General features: G+C 42.3%; 1 protein-coding gene across 3 annotated transcripts; it reads right to left on the bottom strand.

Moving 5' to 3' along the window:
* Positions 1–262: 262 nt before the first annotated feature.
* slc7a3a (solute carrier family 7 member 3a) lies at positions 263–12,084 on the bottom strand. 3 transcript variants are annotated; one of them, XM_038303083.1, is made up of 12 exons: positions 11,953–12,084; positions 5,191–5,824; positions 4,571–4,732; positions 4,144–4,324; positions 3,944–4,059; positions 3,028–3,250; positions 2,793–2,932; positions 2,436–2,538; positions 2,001–2,230; positions 1,742–1,908; positions 1,548–1,656; positions 1,314–1,462 (listed from the first exon to the last, which is right to left on the bottom strand). In XM_038303083.1, exons 2-12 carry the CDS (start codon positions 5,555–5,557, stop codon positions 1,314–1,316), a joined length of 1,947 nt encoding a protein of 648 aa, XP_038159011.1. In that variant the 5' UTR covers positions 5,558–5,824; positions 11,953–12,084. The 3 variants fall into 3 exon arrangements, with proteins under 3 accessions (XP_038159013.1, XP_038159011.1, XP_038159012.1); XM_038303084.1 differs by lacking the exon at positions 11,953–12,084 and adding an exon at positions 11,139–11,160; XM_038303085.1 differs by lacking the exon at positions 11,953–12,084 and having other exon boundaries at positions 263–1,462; positions 5,191–5,557.
* Between the last annotated feature and the right edge of the window lie 2,177 nt (positions 12,085–14,261).

Genomic DNA, 14,261 nt, shown 5'->3' with positions numbered 1-14,261 from the left:
TGGAAAGAAGACCTGCAGCCACACGACCCTTTCTGGAACCAGTTTGACACCCCTGATTTAGAGCAAGGGTGGGCAATTCCAGTTCCAGGGGGCCGGTATCCTTCAACTTTTAGATGTGTATTTGGTTCAACACACCTGAATCAAGTAATTAGTTGATTGAGAGGACTTGTGAGAAACTGACTGCATACTGAGCAGGTAACTCAGCCATTTGCTTCAGGTGTGTTTGATAAAGAGAGGATGTAAAACCTTCAGGATACCGGCCCTCAGGAACTGGAATTGCCACCCCTGATTTAGAGGATCTTTGTCATTGTGATTGTTTTTGGAGGAGCGGGTGGCAGAAAGGTGGCCTACCAAGGCCCCGTTCACCCCAAAAACAACAGATACTGGTTTAAAGCACAAAATAGTGCAAACAAACCCCTCCCCCCAAATGTTGCTGCTGCATTCATTTTTAGCTATTTTTCTTATATAATGATAAATACATGTAATAGTTAACATTTAAACCAATATTAAATTATTTCAATATTGTTTTTCAGTTTTAAATAAAAGTCCATGTTGCACATTTGTGATTAAAAAATTTGGAGTAAAGACCAAGTAAACCATAGTACTAGTCGGCCCATGCCTACATAAATATAAATCTACATAAATATTGCAGTGCTGATATAATTTACAGCAGTTTTCAGAGATTTTCTGGGTGCAGTGGGGTAGTGTTGAAATAAAAAAATAAAAAGGACTATTCAGGGAGGACTTCAGACATCAGCACTGACCTACCTGCAATAACAGAGGCTGTAAACCTTGCAGCCTGTCACCACAGAGCGTAAACACACCAGTAACAGCCGCTCTAACTTTACTGCACACATTCATAGGTTTATGCATCTTTGTTTCTGGACTCGGTGAACCATCTTATAATGGTGAACTCGATGGGACTCCCAGCGTGGATCCACCTCAGGACGATAACAACACAAACATTTTAAAAAGTTTTTCATTTTGCAGCTTCATGTAACGGAATAAAACACACCTTCAGTGTTCGTTATTAGTCAGATCCATTGAATGCGATGTGATGCCAACAGGTGAGTGTTTGCTGTGCGGCTAAGGCTAAATAATAAAAACAGGTCGGAACTCAGACTAAGCGGGAAGCGGCTCCGTCACAGCATCTAGTGGTCAAGTAGTACGAATTAATTAATCGGCCTCCGACTCAGAGGTAAGATGTGTGTGGCGGTTTTGCTAGCCTCCTTTAAACTCAGGTCAGCTTTCCGAGGCGATCAGGAATGGGTGCAGATATTAGGGGAGCGCGCCTCGGTGCGAGTCGGTCCGTATCAGGGGCTGCTGCCGGACTCCACGTCGCTCTCGTCGGGGGCGCCCTTGTAAATCGGGCTCTTGTTCTGCAGCGCCGGCTCGTTTTTGCCCGACCTGTTGTTACCTTCGCTGCTGTGCTGAATACCATAGAAGAAGTAGATGGCAAAGCCTGGAGGAACGAGGAAGAGCAGCAAGTAAGTGATGAACCAAAGAACTGGAAGTGAAAAAGAAGGATTGGAATCTGTTTAACGCACCGATAACCATCCAGACCGTGAAGCGGCACCATGTACCAATGTCCAGCTGCATCATGAGGTAGATGTTAACGAAAACGCTGAACAGGGGCAACCAGGGAAGCAGGGGGACCTTGAGATAACAGATGGTATTTAGAAACTGCTCAGCTCAAAGGTGCAGCTTTCAAAACACATTCACAGACCGACCGCTCTCTTACCTTGAAGGTGAGAGCCTCCTTGCTCTCCGGCTGCCTCCAGATGATGATAACGCAGATGGTACAGAGAAGAAATAAGATGACGCAGGGCGTCACAACACCTGCATGCCCGGCCAGCAGCTGCGACAGGCAGTTTGCCATGATTATGCACAGAACGGTGATGAGAACAGCTGTAAAAAAAAAAAAGAGAGAAAGGAAACAAAGTTAGACTGGTGGGGCCATGGTTCCGATGAATCGATGGAGCGCTTGGTGGCAGACTTACAAATGACAGCTGTGGTGACGTAGACGATTGTTCCAGAGATCTTAGTCGGGGTTTTCCCACTCGGACTGAAGAGCAGCTTGGCGCTGAACGTTTCTCGGAGGGGCCTGTCCTCCGTCTCCATGCCGTACTCGTCTCCGCTGTCGTCTCCACTCACAGCCACCTTCTCGCCCTCCACCAGCTCCACCAGCTTCTCCATCTGACTGGAAGAATTCAGGTTGCCTGGCTGATACCTGTGAAGCAAAGGGGAGAGGTTATTTTCTGAAACTTTAGTAACACATTTGACAAAGTTACAAAAGGTATTTCAATATTTTATTTTTTTTTTTACAACCAGAAATAAAAAAATAAAAATAGACTTTATGTAAAAGTCAATATAAATTGTGTTCAGCCTTCAGATGCATAAAAGAATTGATTTGGAAATAAAAAAAAAAAGATTACCTGAGAATTAAGACACAAATGGCCACTAGAGAGTACGCCAGCAGGGTTCCTATGGACATGAGGTCAACCAGGGCGGCCAGATCGAACAGGAAAGCCATCAGAGCTGTGAGGAGAAAACGAGATTTTACAAAAACTCCCATTGCAGAAATGATTGTTCAGAGTCTTGGAAAAACGATCTAAAATGCAGTTTGCAGTTCTGACTCAGGAGGCTTTATTGATCCTGAACTGACAGTTTGTCAGCTTCCTTCTATGGCAGAGAGTTGGGACCTTTAGAAACGCAGCAAGGCGAACCTTGCTGACTCATCCCTCTAAATAAATACCAGGACAAAGACGTGCAGTGGAACAGAGATATGTTACCTGCAACAATACCAGATACAATGGTAGCCAGGACGGGGGTCTTTGTCCGAGCATTCATCCTGGACAGAAAACGGAACAGCAGTCCGTCCTCGGCCATGGCGTAAATAACTCGAGGCATGGGGAACATGGAGCCCAGTAAGCTATGAGGAGATAAACAGAGCGCACATTATAGACCTCTAGCAGCGACTAGCATTGAATCTCTGTTGTTAGGATGAAGGTTTCCTTCCTTCCTCACCTGGTGGACAGAGCACAGAGAGAACCCACAGCCACGATGTATCTGGCCGGCCCCCAGCCGACGTAGCTGAAGGCCTCGGGCAGGGGGCTGTCGGTGTTCAGCTGGTAGTACGGCATCATCATGGTCAGGGCTGCTGACACGCCGAAGTAGGCGAAAAAACAGATGAGCAGGGACGCCACGATGCCGATGGGGATGGAGCGCATGGGGTTCTTCGCTTCTTCGCCTGAGGGGAGAAAACAAAGAAAGGAGGATGAGTTCCACCTTAGAATGCTGACATCTTGTGTAAAACGGAAACAGACCTGATTAAACAGCATGCTTTAAATGTTTCCATCACCAAACTAAATATACAGAGTTTAAATTCTACATTACAGAAAAACATGGAGTAATTCCTAATAATGAGGTGGGGAGAAATTAGATGGGTTTCAAAATTTGCAAGTACAAACCCCCTTTACTCTATTACCCCTAATCAAACCCAGGGCAATTAAGTTAGCCTGCATGCAAAGCAACATGCTGTGGAAATCCTGAACTAAATGTGAAAAATCTGAAAGGTGTGGCATGCATCTGAGCTGAGGTTCTTTGCTAGCTTTTCACATCAAACAGCAGGAGCTCAGTTAGATTCGATGGAGATGTTTTCTATTTATTTCACCAATAAAATCCATGCAGGACACTCCATAGACTTTACTTAATAGATGAGCTCCAGTTTTTCAGTTAATCTACTGCAGAAAATTTAAATGTTATTGTAATTGTTGTAAAAGGAAAAGATTTATAAAGCTAGGATGCAAAGAAGCATCTGCAGCTGTGGGGAAGGTACCAACATGTCTCTGCATGGGAAAAGATCACTGATCTTTTTTCCACTTGAAAGAATACGTCTGCATAGAAGGTTCGGACAGTTAATGTTACCCTTATTTATACTTACTAGTTGTAGCAATGCAGTCAAAGCCTACAAAGGCATAGAAACAAGTGGCAGCACCAGATAACACTCCAGTGAGACCGAATGGAGCAAAACCACCATCACCGAACTCTTCTTCCAACCTGAGGGTAAAAAGGAAGAACAATCAAAAAGCAGAACTCAGACACAGATAAAAGTAGGTTTGCCAACAGAGTCAGTTTACTGACTGTTTCTGGCTGATGTTGCTGCCGTTTCTGAACTCCATGTAATCGCCTTTCACCAGGTTCCAATTGCGCACGTCGCCTTTGACGAAGCCGGAAATGATGACGAACCCCAGGACCACCAGATTGATACCCGTGAAGATTTTGTTCACCAGCGCCGACTCGCTCACACCGAAAGCAAGGAGCCCTGAGGGGGAAGAAATTCATATTCAGGGTCAGGGACTTAGTGTCCTGCTGCGTGGGCAGAAATGTTCCGACAAACAGGAATCTTCTGATTAGATCTTCCTAACACTGCTGCTGGCATCTAACATGAGCGGCAAGATTGGTGTGACAAATGTTCTGGCTGAGTCCTAATAAGGCCTCTATAGCTGTATAAACCAAACTGATTTTGCTCACTTTTCCAATAAAACTTTGAAGCTCTCAGCAAACTCACCTGTTAGAAGCAGGACCAGGATTAGAGCGAAGAGGTCCGGGTACTCTGCGAGCACTTTTCCAGGTACTTTCATTGCCATGGAGGCTTTAAAGAAGCCAGATATTTTCTGCTCAACCAGGTTGTCAAAGGTGGAACTCCACGCTCTGGCCACACTGGCCGTACCTAAAAGAAAAGAGGATGTAAATCAACACGCAGCTTGCTTTGCATGATGGGATATAAATAAATGAGTAACCATTAAACTGTAATTCGTAGTCCAATTCAAAAACAGAAACTCTTGCTATTTAGATTCAACATGCTGAGTGATCTAAATTAGATTACAGGTGGAATTTCCCATTTAAAAAGAGATTTTTTTCTTCCACTTAACTTTTCACAGACTATTCTTTGAACAACTGCATTTCCTACAAATGTTCAGTGAAACTGCTGTACCATGGCACATTAGTGGAAAGTTGAGTGGAAGGAAACCGTGTAAACCTGGAAAAACATTTTGGATTTACTGGTCGGGTGTGATATTTAAAGTTTTCTGGGAAGAAAATGATGTGCAATGAAAGTTCTGAGTTTCCCTTCTTGATTTGAATTTAGGGGAAACATTCATCAGAGATTCCTCCTAAACTGGAACTCACCAATGACATAAGACAGGATGAGGTTCCATCCTGTTATGAAAGCCCATATTTCGCCCACCGTCACGTAGCTGTAGAGGTACGCAGAGCCAGTCTTGGGGACGCGGGCGCCGAACTCGGCGTAGCACAGGCCGGCGAGCATGGAAGACAGGGCGGCGATGAGGAAGCAGAGGACGATGGCCGGTCCTGCCTTTTCTCTGGCGACCTCGCCAGCGAGGACGTAGACACCGGCGCCCAGCGTGGAGCCCACCCCCAAGGCGACGAGGTCCAGGGTGGATAAGCAGCGGGCAAATTGGGTCTCTTCGCCGGAGAAGTCCAGCGGCCGGCGGCGCAGCAACATCTTACCAAAGTTGGAAAGGATTTTGGCCATGTTTGCTGTGACTATGTGTGGGTGCAGAAAAAAGAAAGGCTACGCTTGTAAAGTGTTCTAGGTGGGTGTGTGAGAAGCACTGCGTAGACGGAACACCTGTTGTTGAGTTTAGATAAGGACAGATAGAAAAGCTTCAGACAAACAGGCTCAAGAAGAAGAACTAGAATCCTATTGATTCTTGGATGTAGAGTCCAGGAGTCACTTTAGTACACGAAGCAGGATGCAGTAGGTGTTTTGACTCAATGTTTTCAAGCAGCAGATTAGGACCTGGAAAGAAACACAAGAAAACAACAACTCAACACAAGGCTCTCATTCAGTAACTGCCTAAGCTTACACTTCTTAGAGCTCAAAGTTAAACAGATTATAACTTTTGTCTTGTTTCTGCGAAAGAAAAATCAGGACAGAGTTAAGATTTTGAGTCACAGCATAACGCAGTTCTGGAAAACACATCAGCTAGCAATGTCGGGATAAAGGATGTGAATATATTTCTGTACGGTCGGGGTTGATCCAGTGGTTTCAGCACCATTAAAACAGCTTTTTTTTTTTAGATCAGATGTCCTTTGAGACACAACTAAGATCCAAATCCAAAACCAATGAAAGCTTAAAACTTTGAAATTATCTATTTTTTGGTATCTGGAAATGAAGTGAAAACTTCCACCTAATTCTGTATATCCATTATATATCCCTCTAGGCTCGTCAGGCGGCAGGTTTTCACTCATACGCAAATGAAATCTACCTCCTGACATGAGAACCTGTATTATTACAGGTTACACAACTTCCAGGAATTCATACTTCTTAGCACCTTTTTCCAGCTTAGTGTACGATCACGGGATCACAGTGGGGCACACAGAGGCCCTGTGAGGACAAAAGGAGATCAGGTACTATCTTGCCAGGTTTGATTTTTGATTTCTTTTCTTCTGCTTTAACAAATAAACCTGCCACATGGCACACCCTAGTAAAAACAAAGGAACACCTTGTATAAGCCTTACACCACTCCCTGCACCCAAGAAAGGGCAGGCTACTGCTGGTTCTGTGTTGTTCTAAAAGCCTGGGAAAGGCTACGGGGAGATGGCGGGTTCAAATCCAGCTAATATCAACAATGGAGAGGTGGGGAGGACAGCATGAGCCAGGCATATGATAAGGTGAACCTGCTGCCCTGGGAAAAACACTGACAGTGTTCAATAAACTCATAAAAATGGTAAAATTCCAAATAACTCAGAACCAGCTTCAAGGAAGAAAAAAAATAAGGATATAAACATATCTCATTTCAGGGAAGAGCAAATGTTAATAATATGAACAGTTCCTGCAAACAAGTGATCTGTGCACAGCAGTCCAAGGACATATGGAGAAATGCGAAATCTGTGTTTTTTCAGGAGGAAAAACACACCAAACGTATTTTGCACTGACGCAAAAACTTAAGGTACACAACCAGAAAAAAGGGGACTAAAGTGCAAAGGTTTCAAAGGGGCAAACTAAGACAAACCCCCCCTTCTGACCGACATTCATACGCCCAGATAAACTGCTTAAATTGGAAAGGTTGGACTATGGAAAGAAAGTGCTGATATAGAAGGTGCTTTAAATGTGATTCATTTCCTGCCGCAAGTTACAAACATCATAGGAATCCAGATCAGTCAGTCAATCCATTCCAGGACTTAACTCCACCCTGACCTCCTAGTTACTACCATTCAAACTCCATCTGCTCAGATAAAAAGACAAAAGTTAACTCAGAAAAGTTGTGGAAAATCAGATAATTTCTTTTCCCCTGTTTTAAACTGAGCGTGGTAATGACAGGGAGCGCAAATCCCACTTTGGTCTCAGTGTGTCGTGTTATTCTGCTGTCAGAGATCACACATAAAGATGCAGCGATAATAATGTGATGAAGGTGCAATGATCTCCCAGATCTACAGCTGCCCTCTAGCTGCCGCATGCCGGTTACGTCCAGGACGGCTCTGATTATGGCAACGCCACTCAGACGGGAATAAGGAAAACAATTCAATTATATATTTAAGATAAAAGTAATAATCGGAAGAACTTCATGTTAACAATTGATTTACTAAAATGACTCCAGGTGATTGGAATAAACAGACGCATTAGGTTATCGTTGCCCATGGCAAAGCACGGTGGTGGCAGCATCATGCTGAGGGGAAGAAAGATGGACTTTATCTGATGCTATGAAAATGTCATCCCCTTTTATTTATAAAGTATTTCAATGATCAACATATGACATCAAATTACGTAATGAGAAGTTCTGAGTGCAGTTAAAGGTTTTATTTTTGTCACTTACAGACTCAGGGAAGGCATGCTGCTAACTCTCTGAGGGAATTAAAGCAGCGACACCTGATTCCTTCACATATCAGTCCAGTTGGTCACTTTGCTGTTCAGTCGGCGAAGAGGAGAAGTGAAACCTTAACCCAGTGTCACAGACTGAACCGTCTCACAGACGCAGCGCAGAAAAAAGGAGCTTTTAGCCCAATGAAGGGTCTATTTAGTTACTGGTTCGGACGGGTGCCGTAGCAACAGCAAAAAATCACAAGTTTAAGGAAAGGGTTCAATGGAACTTTTTTTAAAGGCTCTTTCTAGTCTACAGGATATAAGCCGCTAACAATGTTTCGGTACAGACAATATTCTAAAAATACCACAAAGAACAACACGACCAAATGAATCAAAGCATGTCTCGTTCTACCGCTTCAAAAGAGAATATCCTGCCCCATACGGGTTTGGATTGGGAGAAATTAAAGAAAAACACTGTAAGACAATAAAAGCTAAATAACACAGTGCACCAGGACCGGTGCCACAATAAACAGCAGACCCTCTGAAGACGATGGGAAACGGGTACTTGGTGGAAACGCTTCCCCCTCCTGTCGGTGTGACATTCCGGCAGCATTTTTCCACTCGCACACCAGGAACTGAGATCTAAGGGGCGTCAGCGATGTGCTAATAAACACTTACTATTAAACGGCCATACCCGACTGGCTGTGACCAGCTTGGGGGAGAGGGTTGTGTACAACCAGGAGAGCGTCTGGCTTCCCTAACTCCCCCTTTTTAGACATTAAGGGTTAATGATGGTCTCATTAAAACGAGCCATCGCAGCGGCCTCGGTCATGTCAGTGCATCCCTAATCTTTTCCTCGTGGTTTTCACGAGGTCCTCAGCGTTCAGGTTAGAATCTCCACCAGCCCACACACATTTAGATAATCCCACAAATTTAGCAGGACAGTAAATTACTTAAAATGAGCATGAAAGTTCTGTTTATCACAGCTGGGTCTTTTGCATTTCTTCCCTAACTGAGACTTAAAGAAAGGCGCCTTATGCTGGAGTACTGGTAGCCCACCAGTTCAGGCCAACTGTGCTCCGGTTATAACAGACTTCAGGTATAATGGTGGTGTTGCTTGACTTAGCTTGGCTGCAGCTGCTGCCACGTACTGTACAGTAAGAGGATTATTGAGGGAGCTAACAAACCTGCTAACCTCATTATAAGTTGTTTCTGTGCCATTTTCAGGTCTGAACAACACATGGGTTTGTTGCACCCGCTGTGGTTATAGAGCTAGGCAGGAAGAGAGAGGCTTTGCTTCACTGTGGCAAAGATGTCATGGCAGGATGCAAACTTTGTATTCTAAATAGCTCATCTGAAAGGGAAAAATGTTGAATACAAGGTAGGGTCAGGAGAAACCAGAGGAGTGGGAGTCACAGAAACAAAGGGTCTTTTATTTCTAGTCTTTTTCTAAGTTGGCATTATCCTGACTTAAAGAAAAGATGTGACTTACTATTGTAAATTACTGCACAGAGATGATAAATAAGTGATAAATATGAATATTGAAGAAAAAAAGTTTTAACTCCATCATTACAAAAATAAGAAAGAAAAAAAGATTTTTCACAGCAATTCTACAATATCTTTTTAAGATCATGTCTATTCCCACTAAGAGAAAAAAAGACATGTTTTATAAATGAAAACCTACACAAAAGACCCCAACAAAGCCCCGAGAAGACTTTTGTTCAGGTATCTGTGGAAAAGACTGACCGCTGAGTCTGAACTGATCGACCTCAGATCACCTGGCAGGACACCACATACGCTGCCAAAAGTTTCTCTCCCCTAGGTAATGGAATGTGACAAACGGAGAAGCTGCTTGCTTTCCCATGAGCCAAGCCAGCTATTACTTGCTTTACCAGAATCTTGGAGTGGCAGCAATAAGCCCAGGTAGTATTAGACAGGATAAGCCTTGTCGTTTGGCACATCACGACCACATTCTGAAAGCCAAGGTGTGGCTGCTAAGATGCAGCTTTAAGACAATCGGAGAAGATGATAAAGTTGGGTTTATAAACCAAACAATCTTATTGTTTCAATGGGATGAACTCCACCCAATGAGAAATCACTAGAGCAAACAATGCATATTCATACTATTCCGTTCCCCCCAAATGTTTTCTGTTTGTCTGTTTCTAAGAAATGTACCGGTCAAAATGTGCCGACCTATATGGCCATGTTTGATGTTGGCAGCATAGTTGCCTGAAAGAGCTGTGTGGCATGGGGGGAGGAGGATGATTGTGCCTCCACTTGTCCTGAGAGATAGTTTTGTGATTTGAACAATTAGTCAAGAGGTCAAATTTATTACATATATATGTGTATATACACACATACATATATACATATATATATACACATATATGTGTATATATATATGTATGTATATATATATGTATATATATATACATATATATATATACATATATATATATATACATATATATATGTATATACATATATGTGTATGTATATACATACATATATACATATATATGTATATATACACATATATGTATATATATATACACATATATATATATACACATATATATATATATATATATAATCACATATATATACACACACATATAAATATATATACCTATGAAAATACATATACATATATATACTTATGTATATATATATATATATATACACACACACATATAAATATATATATATATTGCATCATAATAGCTACAAATACATGTAATGGACTGTAGTCAGCAATAGCCGACATCCATAATTCTAAATATTTATTTATTTAGAAAGTATTCAGTCAGATGAAGTTAATTATGTTTGTTTTCGTTTTTGTTTTTTTTGCATCAAAGCAGGGGGATCATTACTCATCATACAGCCTATACCTAAATGCAGCATAGTCAAATAAATTACTATCAAACAATAAAAAGGTTATTATATATACACACTGGAAAATAAATTTCACAATTTTAGATATAGATTTAGATGAGCAGTTCAAAAAACGGCAAAAAAAAAAAAACTGTAAAAAAGCTAAACGCCATGTTGCGACATGCGGTTTTTGAGGTATGCAAAGTATTTTTCCGGCCCACCTCCACAGCAAGTCCAACAAGTTTGTATTTACAATAGAACGAAGTCATAGTACTACAGGACTTTACTATAAACTGGCTTTAGCCGGCTGATGCAATATGGATACACCCTTGAACATGGCAACCCAGAAGACATCTAGTTTGGAGGACACTCGACTAGTCTTGCGGTTGAGACCACGGAGGAGCTTAAATTAAACAATTAAAGTATATTTACTTACAAGCAGCGCCAAACATACTGAATAATCTTCAGTTGCTACCCAGCGCAGTATCAGCTAGCTAACGCGGTTCCCAACCACCCATCTCCTTCGCTTTCATACTGTTGCGTTCAGGTATAAACGACACCTAATGAGCCGGTTTAAATGCGTAAATAAAACGCGGTCAAAAGGCATCGGCGAAATTTCAAACGTTTAAAGCAAACGTTCATACAGCACTAACCGTTATTTTTCTGTTTAAAAGCATGGCCATCCTGGGCATTCCTTGAAATTTTCGTGGGCATTTGAAAGTAGCATCAACGCGACCTGATAAACGTGGACATAAAGCAGCACGATGGTGAAGTACCTAAAAGCAAAGTAATTGATTAAAACAAATTAAACTATAGCCGTCAGGTGTCTTTTTTTTTCATTTTACAGGGGGAAAATGTTTCAACTCTTTCCACAATGGTAACCCCCTATTAAGTTTCCGCTTTCTTCTATGTTATCACTGGTTTTCCATTACGTTCCGGACTAAACATCAGCTGATTCGGCGCTCAAATAACAAAATTACATCATGTTATTACACCTTAATTAAATAACTAAAAGGAAAAAATGTCTGTAATGTTTGTCAAATGGTATTTCATTTTTTTTAAAACGCGGGTAAAGAAGATGGAGAACGTTGTGTTCTCTGTGAACAGAGCGCCAATACAACACGCGAGGAGGATTGCATCAGTCTGCTACTACTATGTACACGTTACTACTAATGGATAACCGCGTCATTGGAACAGCATTTGGAATTAAGAAAAAATATATGTAAATGTAATAAAGATAGAAATTGTACCTTTGATTGCCTCCTGGAGTTTGAAAAGTGGGAAGATAGAGACGGAGGAGAAGCAGAAATGTCTGTTGTTTCTGATGAAATAGCCCGCCTTGGTTGAGCTTTTTCATCTGTCGTGAAGGGGGGCGGCGTCCGTATAAACAAACTGACGCAAGAGAAGGGCGGGACTCCTCACCCATGAATGGGAACATATACACAATCCAGTTCAGTTTATTTATATAGCGCCAATTCACAATACATACAATCTCAAGGCACTTTACAGTTCACCAGATCATACAGTCAAAGTGATTCAAAGTTTTCTATCTAAGGAAAACCAGTTGATTGCATCAACTCATTGACTCAGATGCAATCCCTCACACTAAGCATGCTTGTAGCGACAGTGGAGAGGAAAAACTCCCTTTTAACAGGAAGAAATCCAATGGCGTAAGCAGAGACTGCAGTTGCTTAGGGGCCCTGTCACTGACACCTGGTTGGCCCCCTACGCAATTGTGGACTATAGGCAGAGATGGCAAAAGTACTCACTTTCCATACTTGAGTAAAAGTACAGTTACTTGTGTTAAAAAATACTCTGGTAAAAGTGGAAGTACTGATTAAACTTCTTTACTCAAGTAAAAGTACCAAAGTACATGTTTGTAAATTTACTTAAAGTATAAAAGTAAAAGTAGAAACCACTATTTTCATGCCGTTGCCTACATTTTAAATGGATGTTTGCCAATAGGACTAGATGTGTTCATTTTCAATCATCTCGTCATCCATACTACTATGCTAACGCCACCGCCACCAAGCTGCAATGATTTGCCGCAAATGAATACCGCCGAATCTGTCGATTCATCTTGTAGTGGTGCGTCAAATGAAACGTAGATTCCCATCCAATTAGATTGAATTTGGTATTGATGACGTGAAAAATAATAACGGTAACTCCATTGAAATGATTCAAAACTAAAGTAACGAGCCAATTTTTTTAAAATGTAAGGAGTAGAAAGTACAGATATTTGTGTAAAAATGTAAGGAGTAGAAGTACAAAGGTGCCATAAAAATAAGTAGTAAAGTAAAGTAAAAATATCAGAAAAATCTACTTGAGTACAGTAACGAAGCATTAGTGCTTCGTTACTTCCCATCTCTGACTATAGGGCTGGTTATACTCCTGCAGCAGTGTGTCGCAGTAAGCTTGATGCAGACATTTTTGAATTAATGCTCAATATTGAAGCGTGTTCTGCGCTATATGCTGTGGGTCTAGATACGGCCGAGGCGGAGAGGAAGTGGGGGCGAGTTTGTCTGACAACAGATGGACATGAGGGTGAAAAATAGCGGGGATCCAGGTGGAAAAAGGGTCCCAGCGTTGTTGCACACCTCGCTCTTCTAGCTGGTCCAACTTCACGAGTTGTTTTCCGCAATTTCGGTCATAAAAACAAAACAAGCCGGCCTCCTATCTGCGAAGCTGTCTGCGGTCATCTACAATTTGGGGAGGTGCAGTAGAGTGTCTGCGGAGGGGGCGGGTACGTCTTTTTGTTCACTGCATCACCTAAGCAGACAACCTAGTTTCAAAGTATAAATCAGCCTTAACTATCGGTAAGCAGAGACTGCAGTTGCTTAGGGGTCCCCAACCTCTTAGGGGCCCCCTCACTGACACCTGGTTGGCCCCCTACGCAATTGTGGACTAGGACATCTCTTTGCAGATGTAATGGTGCGAAAAAGGCATCTTAAACCCACCTGATATTAAGTTGATGGACCTGACCTCATTTATACTGTGACCAGGAGATGAATGGAGAGAGCGTGGGTGAGGAGGGGGGCTGTGAAGCTTAAGGTAGCCCGATAAGACTCATTTTACAGCAGAATATACTAAAGTATATCCATGTCTAGTGAAGGAGAAGAATGATGAAATGACGAAGTGTGTATGTCTGGAGCACATTTCGGGTCGTTGTCTACAGCAGCAGCGGCGGCATACCTGGTGTTGTACCCCATATGGGGCCCACCCAGATAATGATGCTTACAGGCCTACTGTTGTGTTGTTACGCGATTGAAGGAACCTCCAGCAGAACCAGGCTCAGTGTGAGCGGCCATCTGCCGAGGCCAACTGGGGTTCAAGGAGACAGAAGCAGAGTTACAAAAAGCAGCTGTAAAAGGCGGCCCGTCCAGGAAACACACAACCAGGCAGACGAGCTCCGAGCCAGCTCCCATGTCAGAGGATGAAGAGAGCACATCCAGCTATTCACAGTCAGAGAAACAGGACTACACTGGAAAAAACAGTCTGATCTTCAACATCTAAAAAAAAAAAAGGTGTTGATGGCAGCAGCACCGCTGATATTTGTCTC

This window comes from Cyprinodon tularosa, unplaced genomic scaffold (assembly GCF_016077235.1).
Source record: "Cyprinodon tularosa strain WSP-4 unplaced genomic scaffold, ASM1607723v1 ctg503, whole genome shotgun sequence".
Taxonomy (NCBI): Eukaryota; Metazoa; Chordata; class Actinopteri; order Cyprinodontiformes; family Cyprinodontidae; genus Cyprinodon; species Cyprinodon tularosa.
The sequence above is the reverse complement of the archived record's forward strand: the minus strand, read 5'-3'. Positions and strand labels throughout refer to the sequence as shown.

Bases quoted from the DNA above. Each gene is read 5' to 3' on its own strand.
- slc7a3a (XM_038303083.1), bottom strand. From the start codon at position 5,557: ATGGCCAAAATCCTTTCCAACTTTGGTAAGATGTTGCTGCGCCGCCGG. The intron at 3,251-3,943 runs GTAAGTATAAAT...TTCTCCCCTCAG, and splicing joins TGACTGCATTGCTACAACTA to GCGAAGAAGCGAAGAACCCC. The intron at 1,463-1,547 runs GTGCGTTAAACA...TCGTTCCTCCAG, and splicing joins CACGGTCTGGATGGTTATCG to GCTTTGCCATCTACTTCTTC.